A 27,362-nucleotide genomic window follows, 5' to 3' on the forward strand; every position below is an offset into this window, starting at 1 on the left:
CCCTCTTGTAGTGGAAAATGTCTTTCTTATTTTTCAGCTAACGTGGGCAATAAAGGACCGTAGTAATAGCCTTCAGCAGACAAAAACAGGAGAGCAAACACCTAGGCTAAGGGAAGGGAAGGAGGCACCCCTGCCAACTCCAATAGCTATTCAACGACCCCAGCTCCAGGATTTAAATGATTCAAACACCTTACATCTCCTGTCACTGCCTGATTTTCCCACCAGGTTTCCATCTACAAGTTGATTTGACCAGGGAGCATTCCGGGAGAAAAATAACTCTGCCAAATATTGCCTGCTTACATGTTCATGTTCTTCTCGAAGAATGAACCTTGCAATCTCAGGAGTCCCTACAAGTTCTCCCTGAACTGGAAGCATAACAAAATCTACATTATTTATTGAGCACTTAAGGCGTGGCAGAGCACTGTCTGAAGTCCAGGAATGCCTGACCATTGCTTTGAGGCAGTCAATCAGCTCTCTCCCATTGCTTATCCTCCCTCTTCTCCTGCTTCCATCCAGTCCACACACTGTACTCCTCTAATGTTAACCTACTCTGGGTGCCTCACTCTCGCTTTCTCCCCATTGACCCTTTGCTCATATACTCCCTCTGATTTGTATCGCTGTCCCTCTTCACATCTGCCAAAGCCCTACTAAAATCACATCTCCTCCAGGAAACCTTTCCTGATTAATTTTTCTTCTCCACACTCTAATCCTCTCCCCTCCCTCTCTGTGTCACCTATGCCCTTAGTCCTACCCCCAAGCATTTAGGCAGTCACTCCACCACACTTAAGTACCTATTTTTATTTTACTCTTTGTGCCTCCCCACTGGATTGTAAGGTCCGTGAGGGCAAGGATTGTGTTTACTAACTCCACTGTACTCTCCAAAGCACTAAGTTCAGCGCTACAGTGACTGATTGAGTAAGCACTTGGGAAAGTACAATAGAATTAGTAGATGTGATCCCTGCCCCTGAGGAGCTTACACTCTAGTGTGCGAGAGGGATAAATTATGGGTAGAGGAAGCAATACTTCCCAAGCGCTTAGTACAGTGCTCTGCACACAGTAAGCACTCAATAGATATGACTGAATGAATGAATGGAGTACAGTATTGTAGATAGTAGCATCAGCATTACAGAAGAGGGGAGTTGTGAATAGCCAAGTGCTCAGGTGATTCAGTCATGGCAATCTGTGGGTTGGTGGGAGCACTAAGGTATTGAGGGGGCTGAATAGAGCCTGCTTTGAGTTCCTCCTCTTTAGGAAAGCCATGCACAGATCCTACCCTCCTCTCCCACCCCAAGTTTCCTTAGCTGGAAGCTCCAGGCTCTACTCTCGAAAGGATCATGACAACTCAGAAGGGCATTTCTGCTCTCAGAGGAATATGCTGAGACTAAAGAGCCAAAACCAGCCTGGCCAAAGAAAATGACTAGGTGGTGTTGAACCAGAGGCAGATTTCAGGTTTCCCCAATGGTGATCTTTCCAACACATACACACCTACACATTTTTGTGCTCTGGGCCTTGAGAGGGACCCAGGGGAGGGTGAATAAGAGAATCAGGAAACTGCTCACAGAAACAACACCCTTGCTAATGCAATGGACCCTAATGCTTGGCATCCGTTCCCTCACGTGTCGGCCGGCAGCAGCTGAACTACAGGAAGACTCGCTGCTCAATGCCCTCTGGATAGCAAAACATGGCGTAACAGGGTGCCAGGTGCTTCTCTCTTGAATGGGGAGGGCTACATAATTGGGCTTCAATACTGCCTTAGGACCCTGGCACAAGTCCCTTAAATGAGGAGATGTACCATGTAAGCAGCATGCACCATTCACTCCTGCTTTGGTTTCCATGATCATTTGGAAAATGGCTTCCAGGGGCTGCCATGCCCAGCTGGAATCTATTGTCAGCAGCAACAGATAGAGGTTTTATCACCAAGGCTCACAGAAGTTTTCTCTACTTCCTGCCCAGGTAACTCCAGATGGGGGAGGAAATCAATGTCGGAGCAGTGGGGCAACATCTCAAGGTCCCATATTCCTAGAGTTAACAGACGTTGCGACCAGCACTGAACTAGGAGCTTGAGAGCATGCCATAGAAGTAGAGGGACCAGTTCTTGCCTCTGAGGGGAGTACAATATAATGGGACTAGCTGGCAGATGCAGAGAGTGAATGTGCAATGGAAACAAGAGGGAAAACATAGGTAAACTGGTAATAAATTAAAAAATGAGCCAATAACTGCATTAATAGGCAGAATGAGTCAGGTGATAAGGGAAAAATCCAATCAGGAAGGGAGGGATTGGTCTACATGTTTTGTTGTCCGTCTCCCCCTTCTATACTGTGAGCCCGTTACTGGGTAGGGAACATCTCTATATGTTGCCGGCTTGTAGTTCCCAAGCACTTAGTACAGTGCTCTGCACACAGTAAGCACTCAATAAATATGATTGAATGAATGAATGAATGAATGAATGGAGGAGATGATTTTCCTTCTAACCCTCCTGGGGGCCCCCAGTTCAGCTTTGCTCAAGACCACAGGCACTCTGAATCTAAACCTGTTGATTATGGAGTTGGCAATTCAGTTCAGAAAAGCAACTTAAAGAGAAGTGGGTGGGTGTGACAGCGTTGAGAGCAAAGCAGGATATTGGGAAATGGGAATTTTTTTTTTTTTTTCGTGTTTTATACTTGTTCACCTATCAAAGTGAAGTGATAAGATCTAATGGTTCGGGTAGTCTTGCAGTTAGATTAAGAAAACATCTGGCCTACAAAATCTGCCACTAACCTAAGGCATTTGTTTATCATTAATCAATTATTCCCCTCCCCTCTCTCATATTCATATTTAAATACACATTTACAAACAACTTCCTGGCGACATACAGATTTTAAAAAGCATGGCTCATATACAAATGCATAAACCACACAAGAGGCCTATCCTCTGGAATGAGCCTGTCATGCCTGCTTTTTAAGTGCTGGTGAGTTTTTCTGCCGGGTGCTTCATCAGTGCAAGGTAGCACAGGATTCACCTTTTGAACTTCCTCCATCTATATTGCAGGAGACTCTCACTGGATCATTCAGTTGCTCCTTTTAGTCTAATGAATTGAGGGTTCAAATAATGAACCAGAGCACTGAATGTGGAACTCACGAGTCACATCACAGAAGTCAAGTGGGAATGAGAATGGTGCTGAAAGTGGTTCTCCTATCAGGCCTTACTCAACAAAACCCCCACAAAAAACAATGCCTTGTGGTCTCAACTGCCCACCAAATCTCTGCCCTGAAGGAGTTTAGAGGACTATTCTCATTTGGTTGGCTGGTGGGCTGTATTTCCCTTATACTCCCTGTGCCATCACATCTAGACCCTCTTGACATGTCCAACACACATACAGCTCTTTCTCTATATATATACATATCTCTCTCCATATATATATATATATACATAGAGATATGTAGAGCGAGAGAAAGAGAAAAAGTGTATATGTGAGTGTTAGGGATGTGAAGTGTGTCTGGATGAGATGGTGGGGGTATAAAGGAAATATATACATGGATACATAGATACTCTATTTAGACACAGAAACATATTTTTCTCTTTAGGAGCAGTGCAGAGGAGGAGACCACAGCAGTGCTATCCTTGACTTTCAGCCGCGCCACACATACCTTCACTACAGTTCTTCAGTGCAAAATAGTCCACTGCAGACAGGCTTCTATTTCCACTTGAGATGTAGTCTAAGGAGACGCGGAAAGGTTTCTCCGGACGTCCAATTTGTCCCCGAAGCACCACCCAGCTGATCTCCAACAGAGGCAAGAAGAAAAAGAGCAGGAGAAGAATGATGAGAAACCTAGCTCATTTTGAGACATTGGCCTTCTCCTATCAATAACCCCAGCATCCCAAAGCCTGTTTTAAAGGTGAACAGAGATCCCCAAGACACAGGAGAAGGATGACAAGTTTTTCTTCCCAGCCCAGCTCTGTGTGCTGAGCTCCCATGCCAAGGTTTGGCTGATGCTCTCAATGACCCTGTGGTGTTCATGAGGACCTGAATTTGGAAAAACATAACCCACACATATAAATGTAGTACCGGGAATTCCTTTTTAACATCCCATCCTGTTTCAGGTCTTCCCTCTACTACTTACACTCTCTGGTTCCAGACTACATATCAACCCCTGTGGGCCGGGAGAGCAATATGGTTTCCAGCCTCCTCTCCAGGCTTTTTTCGGGGGGAAATAATCAATCGTTTTTCAGAAGTGCTTTTGTTCAAAATCTGCCACTAACCCAAGACATTTGTTTATCATTAATCAATTATTCCCCTCCTCTCTATCATATTCATATTTAAATACGCATTTACAAACAAATTCCAGGTGCTATGTTAAGTGCTGGGGTAGATAGAAGCTAATCAGGTTGGACACTGTCTCTGCCCCACATGTGGCTCACAGTTTCAATCCCCATTTTACAGATGAGGTGACTGAGGCACAGTGAAGTGACTTGGCCAAGGTCACACAGCCAACAAGAGGCAGAACTGAGATTAGAACCCAGGTCCTTCTGACCCCCAGATCTGGGCTCTATCCACTAGGCCAAGCTGCTTCTCAGATAGCATTTACTGAGTGCTTACTCTATGCAGAGCACTGTGCTTGGGAGTGTACAACAGAGTTAGTAGATACAATCCCTACCCTCAAAGAGCTCACAATCCATTGTGGGATTATTCTCATTTGGTTGCCTGCCTGTCTTTCAGAGCAGATGAAACTTTCCAATTTTCTTTCTGAAGGAGAAAATTACTCTCAAGTGCTTCCAGGATCTATTGCTGCTGTTGTTTTCCATTTTCCTTTTTACATTTTGTTCTTAGCAAAGATGCTAAGCCAAGAATGTCTACAACTCCAGTGTACTGGACACCCTCTTAGCTATCCAGCCCTGTGCTTCAACTAGCTGCTCTTGACCACCTCCCTAGGGAAGAGGTTAAAGGCAAGGTCATGAAATCAATCAAGGCCAAGACGGAGGGGCACCTATGGAAGCTCCAGATTTCTAGTCAGGGACCAATCAGCCAGTCAGTCAGCAAATCATATTTATTGAGCACTTACTGTGTGCAGAGCACTCTACTAAGCGTTTGGGAGTGTACAACACAACAATATTACAGACATATTCCCTGACCACAATTCCCTCCCCTGCATGGCTTAGAGGGGAGACAGAGTATAATATAAATAAATTATGGATATGTACAAGTGCTGTGGGGATGGGAGAGGGGAGCAAATAAAGGGAGGAAGTCAAGGTGATGCAGAAGGGAGTGGAAGAAAAGGAAAAGACGACAGTTAGGGAAGGCCTCCTGAAGGAGATGTGCTTTCAATAAGGCCTTGAAGGAAGGAGGAGTAAACATCTGTCAGTTATGAAGAGGGTGGGCATCCCAGACCAGAGGCAGTATATGGGCGAGAGGTCTGCGGCGATATAGATGAGACTGGGATACAGTGAGTATGTTAGCGTTAGAGGAGTGAAGTGTACAGGCCAGGTTGTAGTGGGAGTGAGGTGAGATGAGAGGAGGTAAGAGGGGGCAAGGTGATTGAGTGCTTTAAAGTCTTAGCCCTTCGGATCACCTTGGCTTTTGAAGTTCGGGGGTAGTATTGGTGGCTTTGGTCCTTCATTAGCTTGTCTGCAAGGAATTTCATTCCTCTGACCTCACCTCATCATCCCTTCCTCTCCACTCCTACCAATGGTTCCATTTTTCTGCCCAGATTCTTCAGTGGCAATGACAATGAAAGCAAAAACCGCAAGCAGCTGCATACAGTAAACGCCCGGATGAGAAGCAGTGTGGCCTAGTAAAAACAATATAGGCCTGAGAGTCAGAGGACCTGGGTTTTAATCCTGGCTCTGTCACTCATCTGCTGTGTGACCTTGGGCAAGTCTCTTCTCGGTGCCTCAGTTACCTCATCTGTAAAATGGGGATTAAGACTGTGAGACTCAAGTGAGACATGGGCTGTGTCCAACCTGATCATCTTGTATCTACCCCAGCACTAGTGCATTGCCTGGCACATAGTAAAGCACTTAAATACCATAAAAAATGACTTTTTGAACTACTTAGCTAGCTAGCAATGACTGACCAAGCATTATTTTCATTCTCAGATAAATTGAATATCAAATTCACCAACCAATTCCAGCTTGCCCTCCCCACCACATATTATTTTCAAAGAGAAAGCAAAGGAGTAATTTGCCTTTTCAACAAGCTTTCATGAGATCATGCTTAATCTCTAAGTGAAGAAAAAGAATAACTTGCAGGAAGTTGAAGGTCCAACCTCGTAAAAAGATATTTAAATGTTTATCCCACACTCCTAATTATCTCTGGAAACTGTGATTAGTTTTTAGCACTTTTATTTGAGTCAAATTTCTCCTTCCCCACCCGTCAGAGGACACAGGTTAGCTGTGCGGGGGCTCAGGTGAGCTGAGCAACAGCTATTTATTTACTGAAAGAAAATTAAAGTGCACTGAAGCATGCGTTTAAGGGAAAAGGCACGGAGAAAAGTCATGCGTGTTGCAAATAGGTGAAAAAAAGAAAATAATGGAAGTCGGTCAAACTTTGAGCTTTGCGTAGGTTCACCAAAAAGGACATGGACACCATAATACATTCAATTCATTCAATCACATTTACTGCGCGCTTACTATGTGCAATGCACTGTAATAACCCCTTAGATCAGATCCCAACAGATCCCAAGATTAAGTCAAACGAACAACTATCATCTTTCCTGTATTTTCAATCTCATGGACGTCCCACTGAAATGAACATTTAATTTACACTTTCCAGTATTTATACTGGAAGCAGCATGGCCTAGTGGAGAAAGCACAGGCGTGAGAGTCAGAGGACCTGGGTTCTAATTCCAGCTCTGCCACTTGTCTGCTTTGTGACCTTGGCCAAGTAACTTAACTTCCCTGTGCCTCAGTTCTCTCATCTGCAAAATAGGGACTCAATACCTGTGCTCCCTCCTTCTTAGACTGTGAGCTCCACGTGGGACCTAATCATCCTGTATATTCTCCAGCACTTAGTGCAGTGCTTGGCATAATAATGATGGTATTTGTTAAGCACTTACTATGTGCAAAGCACTGTTCTAAGCACTGGGGAGATACAAGGTGATCAGGTTGTCCCACAGGGGGCTCACAGTCTTAATCCCCATTTTACAGATGAGGGAACTGAGAGTTAGTGCTTAAAAAAATACCACAATTATTATTTTAAACTGGCTCTGCCATTTGCCTGCTGTGTGACCTTGGAAAGTCCTCTAACTTCTTTGTGCCTCAGTTTCCTCATCTGTAAAATGGGGATTAAATCAATCAATTGTATTTATTGAGTGCTTACTGTGTGTAGAGCACCATACTAAGTGCTTGGGAGAGTAATAATAATAATAATAATTATTATTATTATGGCATTTATTAAGTGCTTACTATGTGCAAAGCACTGTTCTAAGTGCTGGGGAGGTTACAAGGTGATCAGGTTGTCCCACGGGGGGCTCACAGTCTTCAACCCCATTTTACAGATGAGGTAACTGAGGCCCAGAGAAGTTAAGTGACTTGCCCAAAGTCACACAGCTGACAATTGGCGGAGCTGGGATTTGAACCCATGACCTCTGACTCCAAAGCCCGGGCTCTTTCCAATGAGCCATGCTGCTTCTCATCGTAGACACCTTCCTTGCACACAACAAGTTTACAGTGTAGAGGGATTAAACCCTCCTCCCTCCTACCTAGACTTTGAGCTTCATGTGCGATAAGGACTGTGTCCAACCTGGTTATCTTGTATCTATCCCAGAGCATAGTGAAGTACCTGGCACGTAGTAATACCAGAATTATTATTTGTACGGGCAAACTTCAGAATTTTACTTTTTTCAGTTTGCTTGGAAAATGGAAATTACCTAGTAAAATCCAAAATTCTTTTTCCATTCTATTTGTGCTTAAGCAGAGGGATATTGGTGAGAGGCAAGGGGGAGCTTCCTGCTCATGTAAAAATGGGATTACAGCACAGGAAGAAACAACTAGTTTAATCTAGAATTTGTACTTGGTAGTGGCTTGCAACAGCTGACACCTTTGTTACTTACAGCTTCATACTCATTTTCAATTTCAACAGATTCTGCGTAAGATATTACACTGTGGGAAAAGTTTGTGTGGTAGGAACCAAAAACAGCGCTACAGTCCAAATTTAACAAAAACTATAAAAGGGTTCAAATCAGGTCTTAATAGAAGAAGAAAATTAAGCAGTTAAACTCCAAATGAGAGCTTTAAAACTGGACAGCTTGAAACAGAAAGAGCCAAAATCAGTCCCACTCCCCTGACTCCCTGAGAGCTGAAGAATCCCATTTGGGAAGGACTTGGCTTTGGGAAATGCAGCCTCACTCAGATGTATGTAGCACAAGCCATTGCTCATGGTTGCAAAGACTGATAGCTTTTAATTCCAGGTACACAGTGGCCCTTGACAGTGATTTCCATTCCTGTATCGGTGCTGACCCTCTGGATAGATGTGTCAAGAGTTTTAGGAATTAGTTTCTGAGTTACTGATGCAATAACTTTTTTTCCTGAAATTCTCAAGTCTCTCATAGTTTACTGCTGAAACTTTAATAACTTTCAGGGCTATGGCAAAATGCTTATTTTATGTCCGGGGAACTTGGGATCTTAGAAAGGGCAAGCTCACACCTAGAGTCAGATTTGCTTAAAAAACAACCTTAAAAAAAAATCCTTCTTCTACTTTCCTTATTTATACTACTACTAACTGAGGTCTTAAGGGTGCTGTATTTTCCTCGCTACAGCTATTTGAGTAGCTATTGGCTCAATCAGAACCGCACTGAACTGTTCTTCAGGTTTGAGGATGGTTCTTCTGATGGGGAATCACTCTCCCCATGTAAGCCTTTGCCTGAGGCAATCAATGCACATCCGACAGCCTCTTTGTAATTAAAGTGTCTTTTGCTGCGTTGTTACATTTGGTATTTGCTGGAGTTAGCCCCGTTTTCAATTCTGTCTCGCCTCTCATCAACATCATCATGCTCAAGGGAAACCACCTACTCCTGCTAGGGATGCAACACTTGTGCGATTGGCATGAGAGGTGTGTTATTGTCTTATGGAGTTGTCTGGGCGTCCTATCAATTCTCCCAACCCCCAGGTGGAGGGGTTGAACTTCGATCCAATATAGTACCACCTGTGCACTGTGTCCTGTGAGTGACTTGACAGTAATGTGAGCAAAGCATCTTGCTTTACAGTAATCTGAAGGCTTATGTTAACGTGGCAGGGCCTAACTTGTATATGGTGGAGACCATGGTCTTACCATAAGAGGCCCTTCTCTCTTTTTTGAACAGTTTCATCACTGTCACCTCTGAGTCAGAGCACAGCTTGGGAGAGTACGACATAACAATAAACAGACATATTCCCTGCTCACAACAAGCTTACAGTCTAGAGGTAGGGGGAGACAGACATACACATAAATTACAGAGATGTACTCAAGTGTTGTGGGACTGGGTGGGGGATGGATAAAGGGAGCAAGTCAGAGAGATGAAGAAGGGAGTGGGAGAAGAGGAAAGGGGGGCTTAGTCAGGGAAAGCCTCTTGGAGGAGATGTGCCTTCAGTGAGGCTTTAAAGGAGGGAAGAGTAAGGCTGATGTCGAGCTAGCCTGAACATCAAATGGCAGAAAAAGGATAACCAACTGTGATAACCTGGAAGTCAGCTTATCATGACCAGGGCAACAGCCTTTGGTGGGTGGGACAAGAGAAGATGAAGATGGGGCTCTCCGGCAGTTGCCGAAGGGGGGAACAAACAGCCTGTAGTTTGAGGAAAGCAGCCTCAGACAACCCGACATCACAGGGGACAGCTGGGAACAGCTGCAGCAGCAGCGTGGGGAGAAATCTGGGGAGGCGCTGCTTTCTTTAAGCGGGGGCGTCTGCTCATCAGACGCATTCAAAAACAGCAACAGTTGCTGCAAATAGTAAACCCATTAGTGCGGTAAATACGATTTTTAAACACTGTGTAGGTTGGGGATGGGTATTTTCATGGATGGCTAGGCTCTCATTCCCAGTAGTGTCATCTTCAAATACAAATGACAGCTCCACTATACACATGTCACCCAAAGACCATACTTACTAACAAATGACAAGACAGGATCACAGGCAATGAGGTCAGTACATCAGCATCGCAACGGTGTGTGTCACATCACACCTCGACAATCTGGGCATGTGAGAAGGATAACGACACCCAAACAGTTGCACACTGACTAATGGAGAAAAACTCACCAACGGTAATATTCTTTAAACGGAAAGGAAACAAGAACTCTCTAGCTGGTCTCTCCCCTACTTCGAAGGACATATAAATTCGGCTTTGAGTTTGTGGGATGGGAGTAGAATGAACAAATCGTCATATTTTAATTTTCATCAACTTCGCCCCATACGATTTCATATATACGATTGATTGATTGATATATCTGAATGAAGAATGCGGAAAAATTGAGCCCAAGAACAATGAAGTCCTGCTTAAGTCTTAATGCTACCCAACTGTAAGAGAATTAAAAAAAAAAAAAACCCAGAAAATGTTTGTGTTTGGGATATGCAGGGAAAACAACCTAGTATGGTACTGCACCAGCAGCTTGGCTCAGTGGAAAGAGTACGGACTTGGGAGTTAGAGGTCATTCGTTCTAATCCAAGCTCCGCCACTATCAGCTGTGTGACTTTGGGCAAGTCAGTTAACTACTCTGTGCCTCAGTTACCTCATCTGTAAAATGGGGATTAAGACTGTGAGCCCCCCGTGGGACAATCTGATCACCTTGTAACCTCCCCAGTGCTTAGAACAGTGCTTTGCACATAGTAAGCGCTTAACAAATGCCATCATTATTATTACTATCCAATATCTTATCTTTGCTCAAAATTCATCCGTGTGTTTTTGTGTGTGTATGTGTGTGTGAGAGAGAGAGAGAGAGAGAGAGAGAGAGAGAGAGAAATAAAGGAAGCAATGTGGTCTAGTGTGACTTCTTTAAGCAGGGACTCTGTTCAACCCGATTTGCTTGTATCCATCCTAGAGCTTAGTACAGTGATTGGCACATAATAAACACTTAAACACCACAATTATTACTATTATTATTAATTAGTCTGTGCCCATGAGTTTAGGGACTGAAAAGACTTTAGGCTGAACCCAGGGAAAATCAGACAGTGGACTTTAAAGAATCAGTGGCATTATTGGACACCTACTGAGTTGGTAGGCTCTGTATAAAGTGCTTGGGAAGTACAATATTAGCCAGATGCATGCTTCTGGCCCACAAGAAGCATACAGTCTAATGGGGGAAGACAGACAAAAATGATTTACAGATTCTGAAAGCTGGAGGAAGGACAAAGATACAGCTGGAAACAGTTTAAACACAACAAGATGAAACAGCTGAATGAATAATTGAATGTACAGATAAATGCAGCAATAAGTGCAAGCATACATATGTACAAGAGTGCAGAAGAAAGGATTAAAGCACACAAGTAGTAACGTTGAGTGCTGGTGTGACATGATTGGGGTGTTGGGAATTTATTAAGAAAGTATTTCTGATAATAATAATAATAATAATAATAATGGTATTTGCTAAGTGCTTACTATGTGCAGAGCACTGTTCTAAGCACTGGGGAGGTTACGAGGTGATCAGGTCGTCCCACGTGGGGCTCACAGTCTTCATCCCCATTTTACAGATGAGGTAACTGAGGCCCAGAGAAGTGAAGTGACTTGCCCAAAGTCACACAGCTGACAAGTTGCAGAGTCAGGATTTGAACCCATGACCTCTGACTCCAAATCTTGGGCTTTTTCCACTGAGCCACGCTGCTTCCCCGGTGCTTAGAACAGCGCTTGACAGGTAGTAAGCACTTAAATACCATCATTAACATTATTATAATTAGGGAGGAAGGGGTTCTTAGGAGCTGGAGGTTCTCTTCCTGACGCTTGCAGTTAAATCCAACGATATTAGGTGGTAATTGGTATTTTAGAAAAGTACAACTGATGTAGTTGGTATTTTAGAAAAGCCTTAAAGATAGTGTCTGACATTGGGAAAAGGGGATTTTAAATTGGGGAAAGCCAGGAGCTAGGGGTGGGTATTTGGTATTTGTTAACTCAAAAAATTCATTAAGACAGTGAACTCCATGTGGAACAGGGACTGTGTCCGACCTGATTATCTTGTATCTACCCCAGCGCTTAATACAGTATCGGATGCATAGTAAGCACTTAACCAATACCGTAATTATTACTATCGAAGAGCTGGGGAGAGATTAAAAAACAATGATCAAGTTATAAGATGACTTATTGGCTAGGAAACAGGACTGGGATCTAAGAGATGTGGGTTATGTTCATGAATTTGCCACTATCTTTCTGGGAATACCATCTTTACTCTGTGCCTCATTTTCCCAGTTGGAAAATGGATCTAAAAACAGCTGCTCCCTACTTCACTCAGAGGTGAGGGATGAATGAGACAATATCTGCCCATCCCTTGGGAGTACACTTACCTCCTTAGGATCATCAATTCACATTTCTTTTTTTCATGGGGATTTTTTTTTTTTTGGTAAGTGGCAGGATCCTGTAAAGAAGTGCTTCATGTACGACAACAAGCATCTAAACTTACCCAGGATTTTATGCAGATGTCAGCTAATTCTTCACATTTCTGTTCTCTAAGGGAATTTTTTGACAAGTGGCAGGGTCGTGCATTTAAAGAAGTGCTTCATATACTACAATAAACATCTAGACTTCCGTGCAGTTTTTTTTGCTCATATCAGTTAGGTAGTCCATATTTCTTTTTTTTTCAGGGGGATTTCTGACAGATGTGATCCAGACATAACAGTATAAGCAGTAAGGGACAGGAAGTGGATCTGTGGTTACTGGCCACCATTAATACAGAAAAGAAGAAAAATTGATCCCTTACAAAAAGCTTGAGTGACTGGTTTTCCTTAAAATATACCTCTCATTAATTCTACAGCACATAGAAGCCATTCAGCAGTTTTTTTTTATAGTTTATATTAAATCAGCTTATATTTTAGGCCATTTTTATTGGGGCTAGCAGGAAAAAATGCCCACATTTTAACTTGGTTGTCACTTTTGTTTGTTAATTTCCAGTGTTGCTCGGCGTGAAACACCATGTCTTCCCCTAAATCAGTCCGGGCTTCATTATCCTGTCATCCCTCCATCCACTCTAGAAAGCGGGTGGATTTGGAATGAAGATCTGCGGGCAGAGAAACCCAGGTTTTTCAACTGGTTTGGGTGCTGAGTCTGTTCCCAACTGGGTAAAGCGGCAGCTCTAAAAACGGGGAACCTGGCCTAGTTGAATTGGGCCAATGCATCCAGAAGTGAGTGAGGCTCAGGGCCTTACCCCCATGCGGGTGGCCCGTACCAGTGGACGGTATCTTTCCTTAGGCAGTTTTGGGATCTTTTGGGATCACTGGGGACAGTCCAGTCAGTGGCAACCAACAGCATCCCAATAGCTAATGGCTCAACTATGCCAGCTGGGAGCCAAAATGATGACCAACCTCTCCACAGCTTAGATGATGTTGATTGTGATGATGATGGTGATAATAATACCAAACAATAATGATGATAATGATAGTAATAGTGACAACAATTATAGTATTTGTTCATTGTTCACTATATGCCCAAAACTGCCTTAAGTAGTAGGGTAGATATAATAAAATTAGAGCAGCCTGTTCCTGACCTCATAGAACTCACAGTTTAAGGGGGAGAGAGTACAGATAATAACACCAAGTAGTAATGGTGGTATCTGCTAAGCACTTACTATGTACCAACCATGTAGCTAAGTAGTTGTATAGATACAAGATAACTACACAGTCTTTGCCCCACATGGGGTTCACAGTCTAGGTAGGAGGGAGAATTGGTATTGAATACCTATTTTACGGAAGATGAAACTGGGATATGTACAAGTTAAGTGACTTGCTCAAGGTAACACAGCAGTTGAGTGGCAGAGCTGGGATTAGAAGACAGGTTCTAATGGAAGCAGCATTGCCTCGTGGATAGAGCACAGGCCTAAGAGTCAGAAGGACCTGGGTTCTAATCCTAGCTCCATCAACTGTCCGTTTTGTCACTTTGGACAAATCACTTAACTTCTATGTCCCTCAGTTACCTCATCTGTAAAGTGGGGATTAAAAGTGTGAGCCCCAAGTGGGATATTGATTGTGTCCAACCTGATTACTTCCCAAGCGCTTAGTACAGTGCTCTGCACACAGTAAGATCTCAATAAATACGATTGATTTGAATGAATGAATTAGCTTGTATCTACCCTGGTGCTTAGTTTAGTGCCTGGCACATAATAACACTTAAATATCATAAAAAAGGTCTTCTGACTCTCAGACCCAGAGTGACTCCACTAGGCCACCTTATAGATGAGGATATTTAGGCCCTGGGGAAGCAGCGTGCCTCACTGGAAAGAGCCCGGGCTTTGGAGTCAGAGGACATCAGTTCAAATCCCGGCTCCGCCACTTTTCAGCTGTGTGACTTTGGGCAAGTCACTTAACTTCTCTGGACCTCAGTTTCCTCATCTGTAAAATGGGGATTAAGACTGTGAGCCCCACGTGGGACAACCTGATCACCTTGTAAACTCCCCAGTGCTTAGAACAGTGCTTTGCACATAGTAAGTGCTTAATAAATGCCATCATTATTATTATTATTAAGAGACTTGTGGAGCTGGGATTAGAGCCCAAATCTGCAGACTCCCAGGCCTTTGAGTCCCAGGCCAAGAGGCCCTTTCGGTTCCTTCTAGATTTATTCCTGCCTGCTGCCTGGGTCTTTGAGCAAAGGTGGGATTAGGGGTGCCCACAGAGTGTTGACTGTTACATAGAGGAACAGTACCTTGAAAACTGGCTCTTTCAGTGCACTTTCCACAGATGTTACACACAGGAAAGGGGGTGGAGGATAAGATGTGAGTTTTAACAACTTAGACACCCAAGTTTTCTTGCAAAAGGGAGAAAGGTGGGTGGGGAATTGTAGGAAGAGCAAGAACGGTGAAAGAGGGAGAGGTCCAGGAGGGAGTTAAAGGAAGGGAGAAATGTTGGGGGGAAGGAAAGATGGGAAAAATAATAACAACAATGGTATTTGTTAATGCTTACTATGTTGCCAGGCATTGTACTAAGTGCTGAAGAGAAGAATGGAAGAGAAAGGGAGAGGAGTCCAGAATGGATTGCTAGGGTTTTGAAAAAGACAGCAAACGGTCCTAAGATCTGAAGGGAGATTAGAGATTTAACTTCTCTCTCTGCTGACACACGTAACAGGGAGACTGCAGAGGACGCAACAAGACATAGGTGAAGCTTAATTTGGGAGAAGTTAGCCTGTCAGCTCGAAGTTGGTGACAAGCCAGGCAGACAGGCCAACCTGGTGTGCTGCCATCAAGAAAGGAGTGGCTTTTTTGAGCAGATGCTTCAAGAGGGACTTGAAACAAGGAGACAAAAACGAAAACATCACCAGGTGCTGAAAACGGCAAGTGCGTCGCACAACAGGAAAAATTATTTGTTAGGACATGGTGTGCATTGGATTAAACATCCTGCCTCCAGGTTTTCAGCTGGTCTAGGAAAAAAAAAAACATCCACCACTGCAGTCTGAACTTGAAGTGAAAATGGAAACCTTTTGGGCTGGAAACCATTGCCCTGTTGCTGGTTAGAAATTTGTTTCTCATTAGGTGAGTCGCAGAGGGCAGAAATCGATCAATGGTATTTAATGACCACCTACTTGTGCAGAACGCTGTATTGACAGTACTAAGACAGAAGAGTCCTTGTTCAGAAAGTTCAGATGGCATCTCTGGACTGAGTGCCTTGTAGCAAGAGTTGACTCTAGGGGCAAGATCCTCAACAAGGAGAAGCAGCGTGGCTCCATGGAAAGAGCCCGGGCTTTGGAGTCAGAGGTTATGGGTTCAAATCCCAGCTCATCCAACTGTCAACTGTGTGACTTTGGGCAAGTTACTTCACTTCTCTGTGCCTCAGTTACCTTATCTGTAAAATGGGGATTAAGATTGTGAGCCCCACGTGGGACAACCTGCTCACCTGGTATTCCCTCAGTGCTTAGAACAGTGCTTGGCACATAGTAAGTACTTAAATACCATTATTATTATTATTATTATTATTATTATTATTATTATTATTATTAACAAGGACCAAGCAACCTTCTGATGCAAACAATCAGTCAGCGGTATTTACTGAGCACTTACTGTGAGCAGAGCACTGCCCTAACCACTTAGGAGGGAACAATGCACCAGATTTGGCAGATACCTTCCCTGCTCACAGCGAGCTCCAGGACCAGAGGGAGAAGCAGAGTTTACTGTAAAATAAATAAATTACAGATGTGCACATAGGTTCTGTGGGGCTGAGATTGGGGCAAAAACCAAGTGATGAAAGGGGACACATTTGAGTACAAAGGCAACATAGAAAAGAGAGGAAGTTGGGAGAAAGAGGGCTTAACTGGGGGAAAGAACCAGGTTCTCCAACCCATGCAAATCCTTCTGGAAAGAGTCTGAATTGTGAAGCATCGTGGCCTAGAGGATAAAGCACGGGCCTGGGAATCAGAAGGATGTGATTTCTAATCCCAGCTCTACCACCTGTCTGCTGTGTGACCATGGGTGAGTCATTTTATTTCTCTGTGCCTCAGTTACCTCATCTGTAAAAGGGGATTAAGACTGTGAGTTCTATGTAGGACAGGGACTGTGTCCAACCGGTTTAGTTTGTATCTACCCCAGCACTTAATACAGTGCCTGACACATAGTAAGTGCTTAACAAATACCACTATTATCACTCTAGACTGCAAGCTTGTTGTGGGCAGAGGATGCGTCTGTTTATTGTTATATTGTACCTTCTCAAGTGCTTAGTATAGTGTTCTGCACTCAGTGAATAAACGCTAAATAAATACAATTAACTGAGAGACTCAGAATTCAGCAAGGAATTTGCTGAGGAATGGGCTCAACTTCCAAGTTATTTCTTGATTGTACCCACCCTTTTTGAAATGTGAATCCCTGGGCAAACCACCTCCCCTCTCCGGAAATCAGGGATCAGTTCCAGGACACAGATCTGGAAGCCGGGGCCAGTGGCACAGCAGGTTCTTGGACCGGAAGGGAGAGGAATGAAAATGTTTTCTTGCACGCCCACCCGCCAACAGAAATCATGAACGATTATAGAACCATGTCGGAGACGGTGCCGCGGAGGGATTCCGCCTTTCATGGATTTGTCAGGCAATCTGCCTGGCGGGGGACGAAGTGGCTGATTGGAGTCCCTGGTGATCATTTGACTTTTCTAATTCTCTCTCACAACATGTGGGCACGCCACATGCTAGTTGCTATGGGAGTATGAGGAAAAGAAACTGGGGAGAGGGGGATGGGACGATGGACATATAGAAGGTGGGGGAAGGAGGGCTTTGGTTTCCCACCCATCCTCCAATACCAACCTGGAAGCGTATTTGTTTGGCAAGATTTTTTTTTCCCCACCAAGCAGATTGGCTGATTTCCTTTTTAACATCACCCTCCGTAAGAAGGAGAAAGAAGTGGAGGGAAATAAAACATTTGGAGACTCAAAGGCATAGCTCCAAGAGGAGAATTACTGGATTCTACCTCTGTATGTTTGTCATGTCTGCTTGCAAACACAGAGCTTGCTTTTAGGCAAGAGTTCTCCCGGCTCCATTGGCAGTTTCCTAGCTCTCCCTTGTGCTCTCACTATATCCTTCCTGCCTCCACTCAAATGACTCACATTACTCAAAGCCCCGAGGAGTGGACTAAGTGACATTTAACACATTGACGCATTGATTGGCTCTAATCAAATCCTAGCTCTCCTAGCCAAATAAAAGTCAGTAGCGAGGATCCACAGGGTTCTCTTCCATCATAAATCTCTGCCTGAGTAGAGAGGCTGGGATGAAACTTCACAGGGACTGGTAGCCTGAGTCATACGCTCCAGTTCTGTAAGCAAATCCTAGAGTCAGCCAGGTGGAGCTGGAAGGAGGGAACAGTGCTTGACACATAGGAAGCACTTAAATAGCATTACTGTTATTATCTTCTATGGTGGACTCATCGCCACCTCCTTTTCCAAGGACCTGAAATCCCTTCCTTTCTGGGGCATTTCCACAGCTGTCAAAGCTGTGAGCAGCCAGTGGGAGAAGGGTTCAGAACAGGCCCTTGCTCAGTGGCTGCACATTCTCCTCTTCCCTGTAGACTTAAAACTCTTTGTGGGCAGAGATCACAAACATAGTGAACACCACTGATCGACTGATTCTGGGGCAGAAGCCCAGGTGCAAAGAGAGAAGCCCATCTCTTCCACCCTCTCTGCTGGGGTGATAGACACCACTCTCAGTCTAAGTGGGCTACCTAATCCACCAGGAAAATGAGTCATCCTTAAACTTCTTCAAATGTTATCTAGTCGTTTCCAATCTATAGCAATTCCATGAACACACCCTCTTCAGAACGTCCCTCTGTCATAAAGTCATTCTGGTATGTGTATTTGTAGAATTTTGGTATGTGTATCCATAGAGTTCTGGTATATGTGTCTTTAAACAGGGTCCCATTTTCCTATATCTACCACGATTTTGGCACAACCATATCACCTCACACTAGGCTACTCACCCTCTAGATAACACTGTCCTTATCTTGAAACTCTGTTTCTCCCCCCACCTGCAATTTATCTTCCTGTCTGTCCTCTCCACTGGACTGTAAGCTCTTCAAGGGCAGGGATCGTGTCCACTAACTCTATCGTATTTTCCAAGCACTCAGAACAATGCTCGGCACGGGGTAATCGCACAGTAAATACCAATGATTGATCAGCCTCAACTTTCCTCAAGAGATCTTTTCAAAGCTCTGAGTTTCTCAGGGGAACAAACCAAATAAATCCGAGGTCAGACTATCCCCAGGTAGCTACTGGAGCAAAACCAAGCCCTTACAGAGCAGTTTGGCTAAAACGACAACAAAAAACCCCAAGAAGCCAATGAAAGTTGGATCTGGAGGGTAAGGTGGTAAAATTCATCACTAAGCCCAGAGCTCTCAGCTGTAGATCATGAAGCCTGGCATCTCACTGCTCTGCAGAAGGCACAGCTCTCTTGAGGCTGGGCAGTGATGGCAGAATTTTATCCTTTTCTTCCCCTGCCACACACCTGCAGGAATGCTGGGGCCAGGAGAGCCATCAGGTTGAGAAACGCAGAACAGGTCAGGGGTTTTCTGCTGGGTTCCCTATGTGAGGGTTCACAAGGTCCAGACTATAGCAACTAATAATAATAATGATGATGGTATTTGTTAAGTGCTTACTGTGTGCTCTGTTCTAAGCACTGGGGAGGTTACAAGGTGCTCAGGTTGTCCCACGGGGGGCTCACAGTTTTAATCCCCATTTTACATATGAGGTAACTGAGGCACAGAGAATTTGTTACTTGCCCAGAGTCACACAGCTGACACTTGGTGGAGCCGGCATTTGAACCCATAACCTCTGACTTCAAAGCTCGTTCTCTTTCCACTGAGCCATGCTGCTTCAGAATCCAGACATAGGAGTCAGAAGGAGCTGGGTTCTAATCTCAGCTCTGCCACTTGTCTGCTGGGTCATCCTGGGCAAGTCACTTCTCTGGGCCTCAGTTACTTTATCTGTAAAATGGGGATTAACAACCATTTAATGTACTATGTGGGACATGGATAGAGTCCAACCTGCTTAGCTGATTCCACCCTAGGCCCTGGCACATAGTAAGTGCTTAACAAATAACACAAAACAAAACTCAGATCAGAGTCAGAGGCACAGGTACAAAGGATCCACAAGCCTCCGGGCCAGGGAAGGTTCTTGCAGCTGTTCAGTTTGGGACCAAAAAAGCAGCTCTTCCTTTCCTCCCTCACAGTCAACTTTGCCTGGAAGACACAGTGGCAGGGGAGAGTTGGAGGTGATGCCTATGGGTGATGGATCTTTGAGCCTGCATGGCAGCTTGTCTGTGCCAAACCAAAGATGGCTCAGATTCAAGCAGCCGAAGAGAACTCCCTACATACAGAACACTGCACAATGGATGAATTGCAGGAAGAGCTTCTGGAAGATAGGTCAGGAGGGGCAACTGAATCCTCTCTGGAGTGACTTAAGATAAGGTTACCACCTAAAAAAGTGAAGGACATGAACACCCTAAATTTTCAAAGCTTGTGATTGATGCTCTCCACTCTAGTGTTTATATACAAGTTTCATACAAAGAGTTCCATGTTGTTGCTCTTACCTCACAGAGACTGAGAGCTACTGTCATCACCCCCAATTTACAGACGGGGAAATCGAAGTACAAAATGCTGCTTCTCACTGAGAACATACTATGTGCAGAGTGCTGAACTAAGAGCTTGGGAGCATATAATACAATAGAGTTGGGAGAAACAAATCCTGCCCAAAAGAAGCTTATGGTCTAGAAGGGGAGACGGATGTTAAAAATAAACTACAGTTAGGGGCAATGAGAGAGTAGAAGTGGGAGAGTATGATGTTATGTATATAAGTACTGAGGGGCAGGTGTTAAAGTGCTTATTCTAATAATAATAATCGTAGTTGTTAAGTGCTTACTATGTGTCAGGCACTGTACTAAGCACTACAGCGAATACAAGCAAATCCGGTTGGACACAGTCCCTGTCCCTCATGGGGCTCACAGTCTTCATCCCCATTTTATTCATTCATTCCATCGTATTTATTGAGCACTTACTGTGTGCAGAGCACTGTACTAAGCGCTTGGGAAGTACAAGTCGGCAACATATAGAGACGGTCCCTACCTAACAACGGGTTCACAGTCTAGAAGGGGGAGGCACACAACAAAGCAAAACATGTAGACAGGTGTCAGAATCATCAGAACAAATAGAATTACAGCTATACACACATCACTAACAAAATAAATACAATAGTAAATATGTACAAGTACAATAGAGTAATAAATCTGTACAAATATATAGAAGGGCTATGGGGAGGAGAACGGGGTAGGGTGGGGTGGATGGGGAGGAGGAGAGGAAAAGATAACTGAAACAAAGAGAAGTGAAGCAGACAAGTTGTGGAGCTGGGATTAGAATGCTTGACCTTCTGACTCCAAGGACCATTCATCCATTCAATCATATTTATTGAGCGCTTACTGTGTGCAGAGCACTGTACTAAGTGCTTGGGAAGTACAAGTTGGCAACATGTAGAGACAGTCCCTACCTAACAGCGGGCTCACAGTCTAGAAGGGGGAGACAGACAACAAAACAAAACATATTAACAAAATAAAATAAATAGAATAAATATGTACCAGTAAAATAGAGTAATAAATATGTACGAACATGTACAAATATGTACAAACATATATACATGCATATATATGCATGCATATATATCTCTCTCTCTCTATATGATATGATCACACACACACACACACACACACATATGTATACAGGTGCTGTGGGGAGGGGAAGGAGGTAAGGAGGGATGGGGAGGGGGAGAGGAAGGAGGGGAACCATGCTCTACACACTACACCATGCTGTTTCCCTAGGAGAATGAATGCAAGTGACTATCAGCCAGCGTCTCCTATGCCTCTGTGTTCCCTGATAGTGCTAACTCTTCCGACTGGAATTTGCTATTTCCTTTCTCCTCGGTGTCATCTGAGATTAGGGGCACCTGGGCGCAAGCAGGCAGGAGATGAGCGAGTGGGACTCGGCTGCATATCCTTTAAGCACTCTGATACTCACCCCAGCCCCACAGTACTTATGGAAAGATTCTTATACTCGATTTCCCCATCTGTTATCCATTTTAATGTCTGTCTCCCACTGTAAGCTCTAAGCATTTTCTTTATTTTTAAATATTTGTTAAATACCATATGCGAGACACGGTACTAAGTACCGGAGTAGATACAAAGTAATCAGGATGGACACAGTCCCTGTCCCACAGAGGGCTCATGGTCTTGATCCCCATTTTGCAGATGGGATAATTGAGGCACAGAGAAGTTAAGAGACTAGCCCAAGATCACAAAACAGACAAGTGGAGGGCTGGGATTAGATCCCAAGCCTCTGTTCTTTCCATTAGGCAATGCTGCTTCCCTGGTGGGCAGGGAACATGTATACCAACTATTGGATTGTAATAATAAATAATAACGATGGCATTTGTTAAGCACTTACTATGTGCAAAGCACTGTTCTAAGCACTGGGAGGGATACAAGATGATCAGGTTGTCCCACATGGGGCTCACAGTCTTAATCCCCATTTTACAGATGAGGTCACTGAAGCACAGAGAAGTGAGGTGACTTGCCCAAGGTCACACAGCAGACATGCGGCAGAGCTGGGATTAGAACTCATGAACTCTGACTCCCAAGCCCGGGCTCTTTCCACTGAGCCACGCTGCTTCTCCCAAACACTTAGTACAGTGCTCTGCACACGGCAAATTCTCAATAAACACCACTGATTGAGAGAAGCACACCCTGCCCCCTTCAAAGCCTCACCATGCAGCCTGACTGTGAAAAGTTACCCACCAGACTGGGCTGTCTCTTCCTTGTAACCGAGAAAACCATGCTTTGATGGAAAGAACATTCACATTTTCACGAGATGTGCACTTCTGGAAGATTGCATCAAATTAAAACTCTGGCTCCCCAGGTCCTGATGGTCAGAACCCAACTCGGCCCAGTTACAGAAGTCAGATCCATTTAGGCGAACTGGAAACCCATTCTCTCTGGAGGGCTCTGACAGATTCTTCCCTGGCCTCAGAGCTTGGCGAGGCGTTGAAGCCTCCAGTTAAATCAGAGGGCCCCAAAATCCCACATTGTGATCACAGATCAATCCTATTGATTGAGAGCTTACTGTGTGCAGAGCACTTTACTACGTGCTTGTAAGTGTAAAGTAGAACAGAGTTGGTAGACACGTTCCTTGCCCACAACAGGCTTACGGGTGAGAGGGAGAGACAGGCATTGATATAAACTGCAGATATTAACATAAGTTCTGTGGGGCTGAGAGAGGAGTGAATAAAGGATGCAAATCCAAATGCAAGATGTCCACGAAGGATCTTGAAAGTGCTGACAAGCCCACACGTTGGGAGCCCCACCTCCAGGCTTCCGAACGGAGGTAATATGAGTCAACCACTTAGGCTGCCTGATTCCCAGTGGCAGCCGGGTTTGGAAATAATTGAAGCCTTTTGACTGAAGTGTCTAAGAGACCGATTAAAAGGGAATTGCAGTTATCGAGCCCAGAGGTAAAATTTCAAAACAGGCCCATAAATCCTAGGTTGACGTGAAACGGTAAATGGTAAACTCCCCCATGTTCCCAGAAACAATGAATAATAATCGGGATATTGTTTCAAAGAGTGAGGCTGGCACTTTGAGGTGGCCTGGAGAGGGGTGGGGAGGGGGAACGGGAGCTAGTGGTTTGAGCCATTTCCACTCTTCCCTGTATCATGAGCTTTAAATGCTTACTCCCGGTTAAGTCAAGGGATGAGTTTGGTAGTCCAGGGGCTTGGGCTGTTGACAACGTTGTCTACTGAACAGAGCAAGGGCCTGGGTCTCAGAAGGACCTGGATTCTACTCCCGGCTCTGCCACCCATCTGCTGTGTGAATTTGGGAAAGTCGTTTTTCTCCGGGCCTCAGTTACCTCATCTGTAAAATGGGGAATAAGACTGTGGGCCCCACGTGGGACAGAGATTGTGTCCAACCTGATTACTTTGTATCTACCCCAGTGCTTAGAACAGTGCCTGGCACATAGTAAGTGCGTAACGAATAAGTGCTTAACAAAAAAAACTAATAACAATTATCTGGGCAGACTGCACGGTCTTACAAACATCACTATCTTGAATACCATAGTGAGAGGCCACCTTTTTTTAGTCCAGGCAGCCTTGCGAATAGCCACTTGGGACAAGCCCTTATTATAGTGTTCTGCAAACTGTAAGGGCTCAGTAAATACCACTGATGATGACCGATGGTGGACAAGAAGACAATCACTCGAGAAAAAGCGTGGCCTAGTGGAAAAAACCATGGGCCCAGGAGTCAGGGGATCTGGGTTCTAATTCCAGCTCCTCCAACTCCCTCCTGAGTACCCTTGAGCAAGTCAATTAACTTCTCGGGGCCTCAGTTGCCTCATCTGTAAAATGGGGTTTAAATCCTTGTTCGCCCTCCCCCTTAGACTATGAATCCTATGTGGGACAGGAACTGGGTCCAACCAGATTATACTTCACCCACCCCAGTGCTTAGCATAAAGTGCTTAACAAATACCACAATTATCATTAATGCTGATTTCATTTATTTTGCAGCTGGTGAACGGATAAAATGTTTGATGGTGGTCATATTTAGTAAGAGCTTACTCAGTTCCCTGTTCCATGCTAAGACACCAATGAACAAGCCAGACATTTCTGGGTCAGGACATGATTTTTCACTTATTTTCAGGATTAGGTTAAAGCGAGCCAGAGCTTCTGGGTGTGAAACTGTTCACTTTGCCTTTTTCATCCAGTGTCACATCTGACCACCAAATCCACAGGTGTTCACAGAGAAATACTTTCACTGAGAATTTCTTCCACTTAGGGGATAACTCAGTCCAAGAACTCATTATAAGTTTAGTACAAGCGTTTTGAAATATGCACAGAGTGCCAAGATGGTGTTCATATTAGCAGCACGTCCTAGTGCATTGAACTGCCTTGGGATATAAGAATACATGGATTTTATTCCTGCCTCTGCTTCTACCATCTCAATGTGTGTCTCAAGGCTAGTTACTGCCCCTATTTTTCCTTCAATTTCCCTTTCTATAAAATGGGGATTAGAATGGCCATCCCTTACTTACCTTGACAGGCATGTGGAATGAATAAAATCATATCTGAGAGCTCCTTGGTGGAAAGAGATATACAAACACACACTTAGCATTGGATTCTGTAGCAATAATGACCTTCTGGAAGAATATGATCTACTTAGATCAGGCCAAATATTCAGAAATGGTTTTTACAGAAGGGCGGTTAGAAGCAGATCCCCCAATTTAAGTAATTATCTCTTGTTTGGAAATGCAGGTCAGTTCCAGTGAATGGGTTCACCCTATTCAATCCCACAGGATTGTTTTTACACACCTTTCAAAGCAGGTAGGGGAATGAACCTCGAACTTTTGGTGCTGTAAATTTCCATTTTCAGTGGAAGTGAAAACAAAAGCAGCAATGGGGCAAACCGCATTATTGCGTTGCATTATGCTATACTCTGCCAAGCGCATACTGTATTCTCCCAAGCCCTCAGTACAGTATTTTGCACACAGTAAGCTCTCAATAAACACAACTGAATGAATGAATTGCATTACAGTTAGAAAAGGAAAATGGCTGAAAGATTGTAGTGTCACTGCTATGTAATAATTTGGCCAGGAGGAGTAGTAATTTGTGTTTGATCAAATAAGAAAGAAAAAAGATTTTACAACACAGTCTCATGTGGGCTGGTATATTTATATATTTTCTATTGGCAAAGCTGCTTAAAAACCCAGCTGACTTGCCAACTGCAGACAAGCTTAATCAGTGGGAGAAAGGAGCCCAGCCGGTATACCTAGAGCAAAAAGTAGATGTACAGCGGGTCAGGAAATTTATTTCAAAATATGCTTTTAATTTTGACAAGGTCCCTTTAAGTGATGTGACTCCAGAGATTTTTTTCAACACTAAGCATCTGCCACCAGTCACAATAATTAACCAACAACACGTTTTCTTTGTTGTTCATTAAAAATTAATCCGAGCAGGCAGTGAAGCCCAGTTAGAATAAGAAACCCTGAAGGGCTAATTTGAACCTTTCTTGGCTGTTCCCTCCTGAAACTTTGATGAACAGGTTTTCAGGAGAAAGGCAGCAGTTTGCCTTCTAACCCACAATATGTATTCAGTAGAAACTTATAGACTCTCAACTTGACATTTTCCCACATCAGAATTTTTTTTGAAAGCATAAACGAGGTAGAGCAGATGTTTGGGGTATTTTCATCAGTTGTGCAAGCTTTATGCCCAAGTGACAGGCAATTTCAACAAGATGTGTATATCCATCCCTGCAGTTAGGAAGGTACTGAATAGGAGAAACACCTGGAAACCAAACTGTGAGTCCCTAAAAAAAAATTACATGGCCACCGAGCATTTTAAGGGCCAAATAAAATGGCAGCTGACCATTCATTGGCCTCTCCCAAGCATTTACTATAGTCCTTTATGCACAGTAAGAACTCAGCTTGACCTAGTGGTTAAAGCTGGGCCAGGGAGACAGAGGGACTTGGGTTCTGATCCTGGCTCTGCCACTTATCTCCTGTGTGACCTTGGGCAAGTCACTTAACTTCTCTGTGCCTCAGTTCCCTCATCTGTAAAATGGGGATTAAGACTGTGAGCCCCATGTGGGACAGGGACTATGTCTAACCTGATTATCTCATATCTACACCAGCTCTTAGAACGGTGCCTGGCACATAGTAAGTGCTTAACAAATATCACAATTATTATTGTGATTATTAAGTATGTCCAATTTATTTAGTAGCTTATTATTTGTGTGGGGGAGAATCTACCTCCTTGGGCCAAAGGGAGGAGGAAGGAGGAAAGGGAGGGAGAGCAGTGGAGGAAAAACTGATCACCAACATTTTCAGGCCCTAGCATATCTGCTGTCCCCACTTCTCTCTTCCCTCTGCTGTGAGCCATCTTTCTCTGAGACAATTTCTGTGCACCCATGGTGGACACTGATGCAGTTGTAATTGATCACACCAGGTACACAAATGGGTTTGGAGCTCTGGTGTCCAATGTCCCATTTCCTGTCAACAGGGCTTCCTTTTTAGTCATAGGTTTTCTTGCTCCTTTCAGTTTGCCCTTCTTTGCACATAAGTGGGGAGGCTTTTTGAATGGTAAGAATCTTAATCCGGGGAACAAAGGCACAATAGTGCTTTGTCCGGCTTTGCCTCTGGTTTGCTCAATGCGGTCCCCACTTTCTCCCGATGAGGGACTATTGTTCCTAAGCCTTTAGCTCATGAGAAGATTTGGGTTCTAGGTTCTGCTCTGCCAGTGTTGGCTGTAGGATATTGGGCAAGTTGCTTAACCTCTCTGGGCCTCAGCTTCCTTGTCTGCAAAGTGCGAATATTAATACCTCCCTCACAGGGATGTTGTGAGGACAGAATGAGATCAGTAATGTAAAAGTGCTTTGGACAAATCAAAGCACTATGCAAAATCAAAGTATTAATAGCAAATTGACTCTGTATTCTGAGTAATAAATTCAATGCATTATAGAATAACATGACCAACCAGCTAAATATGCAGGGTTCATGGCACATCCTCAATTTCAGCCTTTGAACTCAGGTGAAGGGGAAATGACACCAGATGAGAGTAGAACTACAGAGAGCCTGTTCACTTCAGTCTATATTCCCCACTTCAGTCTATACTTCACTCTGCTGCCTGGATTATCTTTATACAGAAACGCTCTGGGCATGTTACTACCTTCCTCAGAAATCTCCAGTGGCTGCCTGTCAACCTACAAATCAAGCAAAAACTCCTCACTCTCGGCTT

The 27,362-nt window shown here is 44.1% G+C and overlaps 1 protein-coding gene across 1 annotated transcript in view; it reads right to left on the bottom strand.

Annotated features, from left to right (window-relative positions):
* The window catches only part of ALK (ALK receptor tyrosine kinase), a 364,842-nt gene that overhangs the window by 116,229 nt on the left and 221,251 nt on the right, over positions 1-27,362 (bottom strand). The window contains exon 5 of the mRNA XM_038750862.1: positions 3,627-3,754. Within this exon, the coding sequence (XP_038606790.1) occupies positions 3,627-3,754 (128 nt within the window). The remainder of the gene's footprint in view (positions 1-3,626; positions 3,755-27,362) is intronic.

This window comes from Tachyglossus aculeatus, chromosome 9 (genome assembly GCF_015852505.1).
Source record: "Tachyglossus aculeatus isolate mTacAcu1 chromosome 9, mTacAcu1.pri, whole genome shotgun sequence".
Lineage (NCBI taxonomy): Eukaryota > Metazoa > Chordata > Mammalia > Monotremata > Tachyglossidae > Tachyglossus > Tachyglossus aculeatus.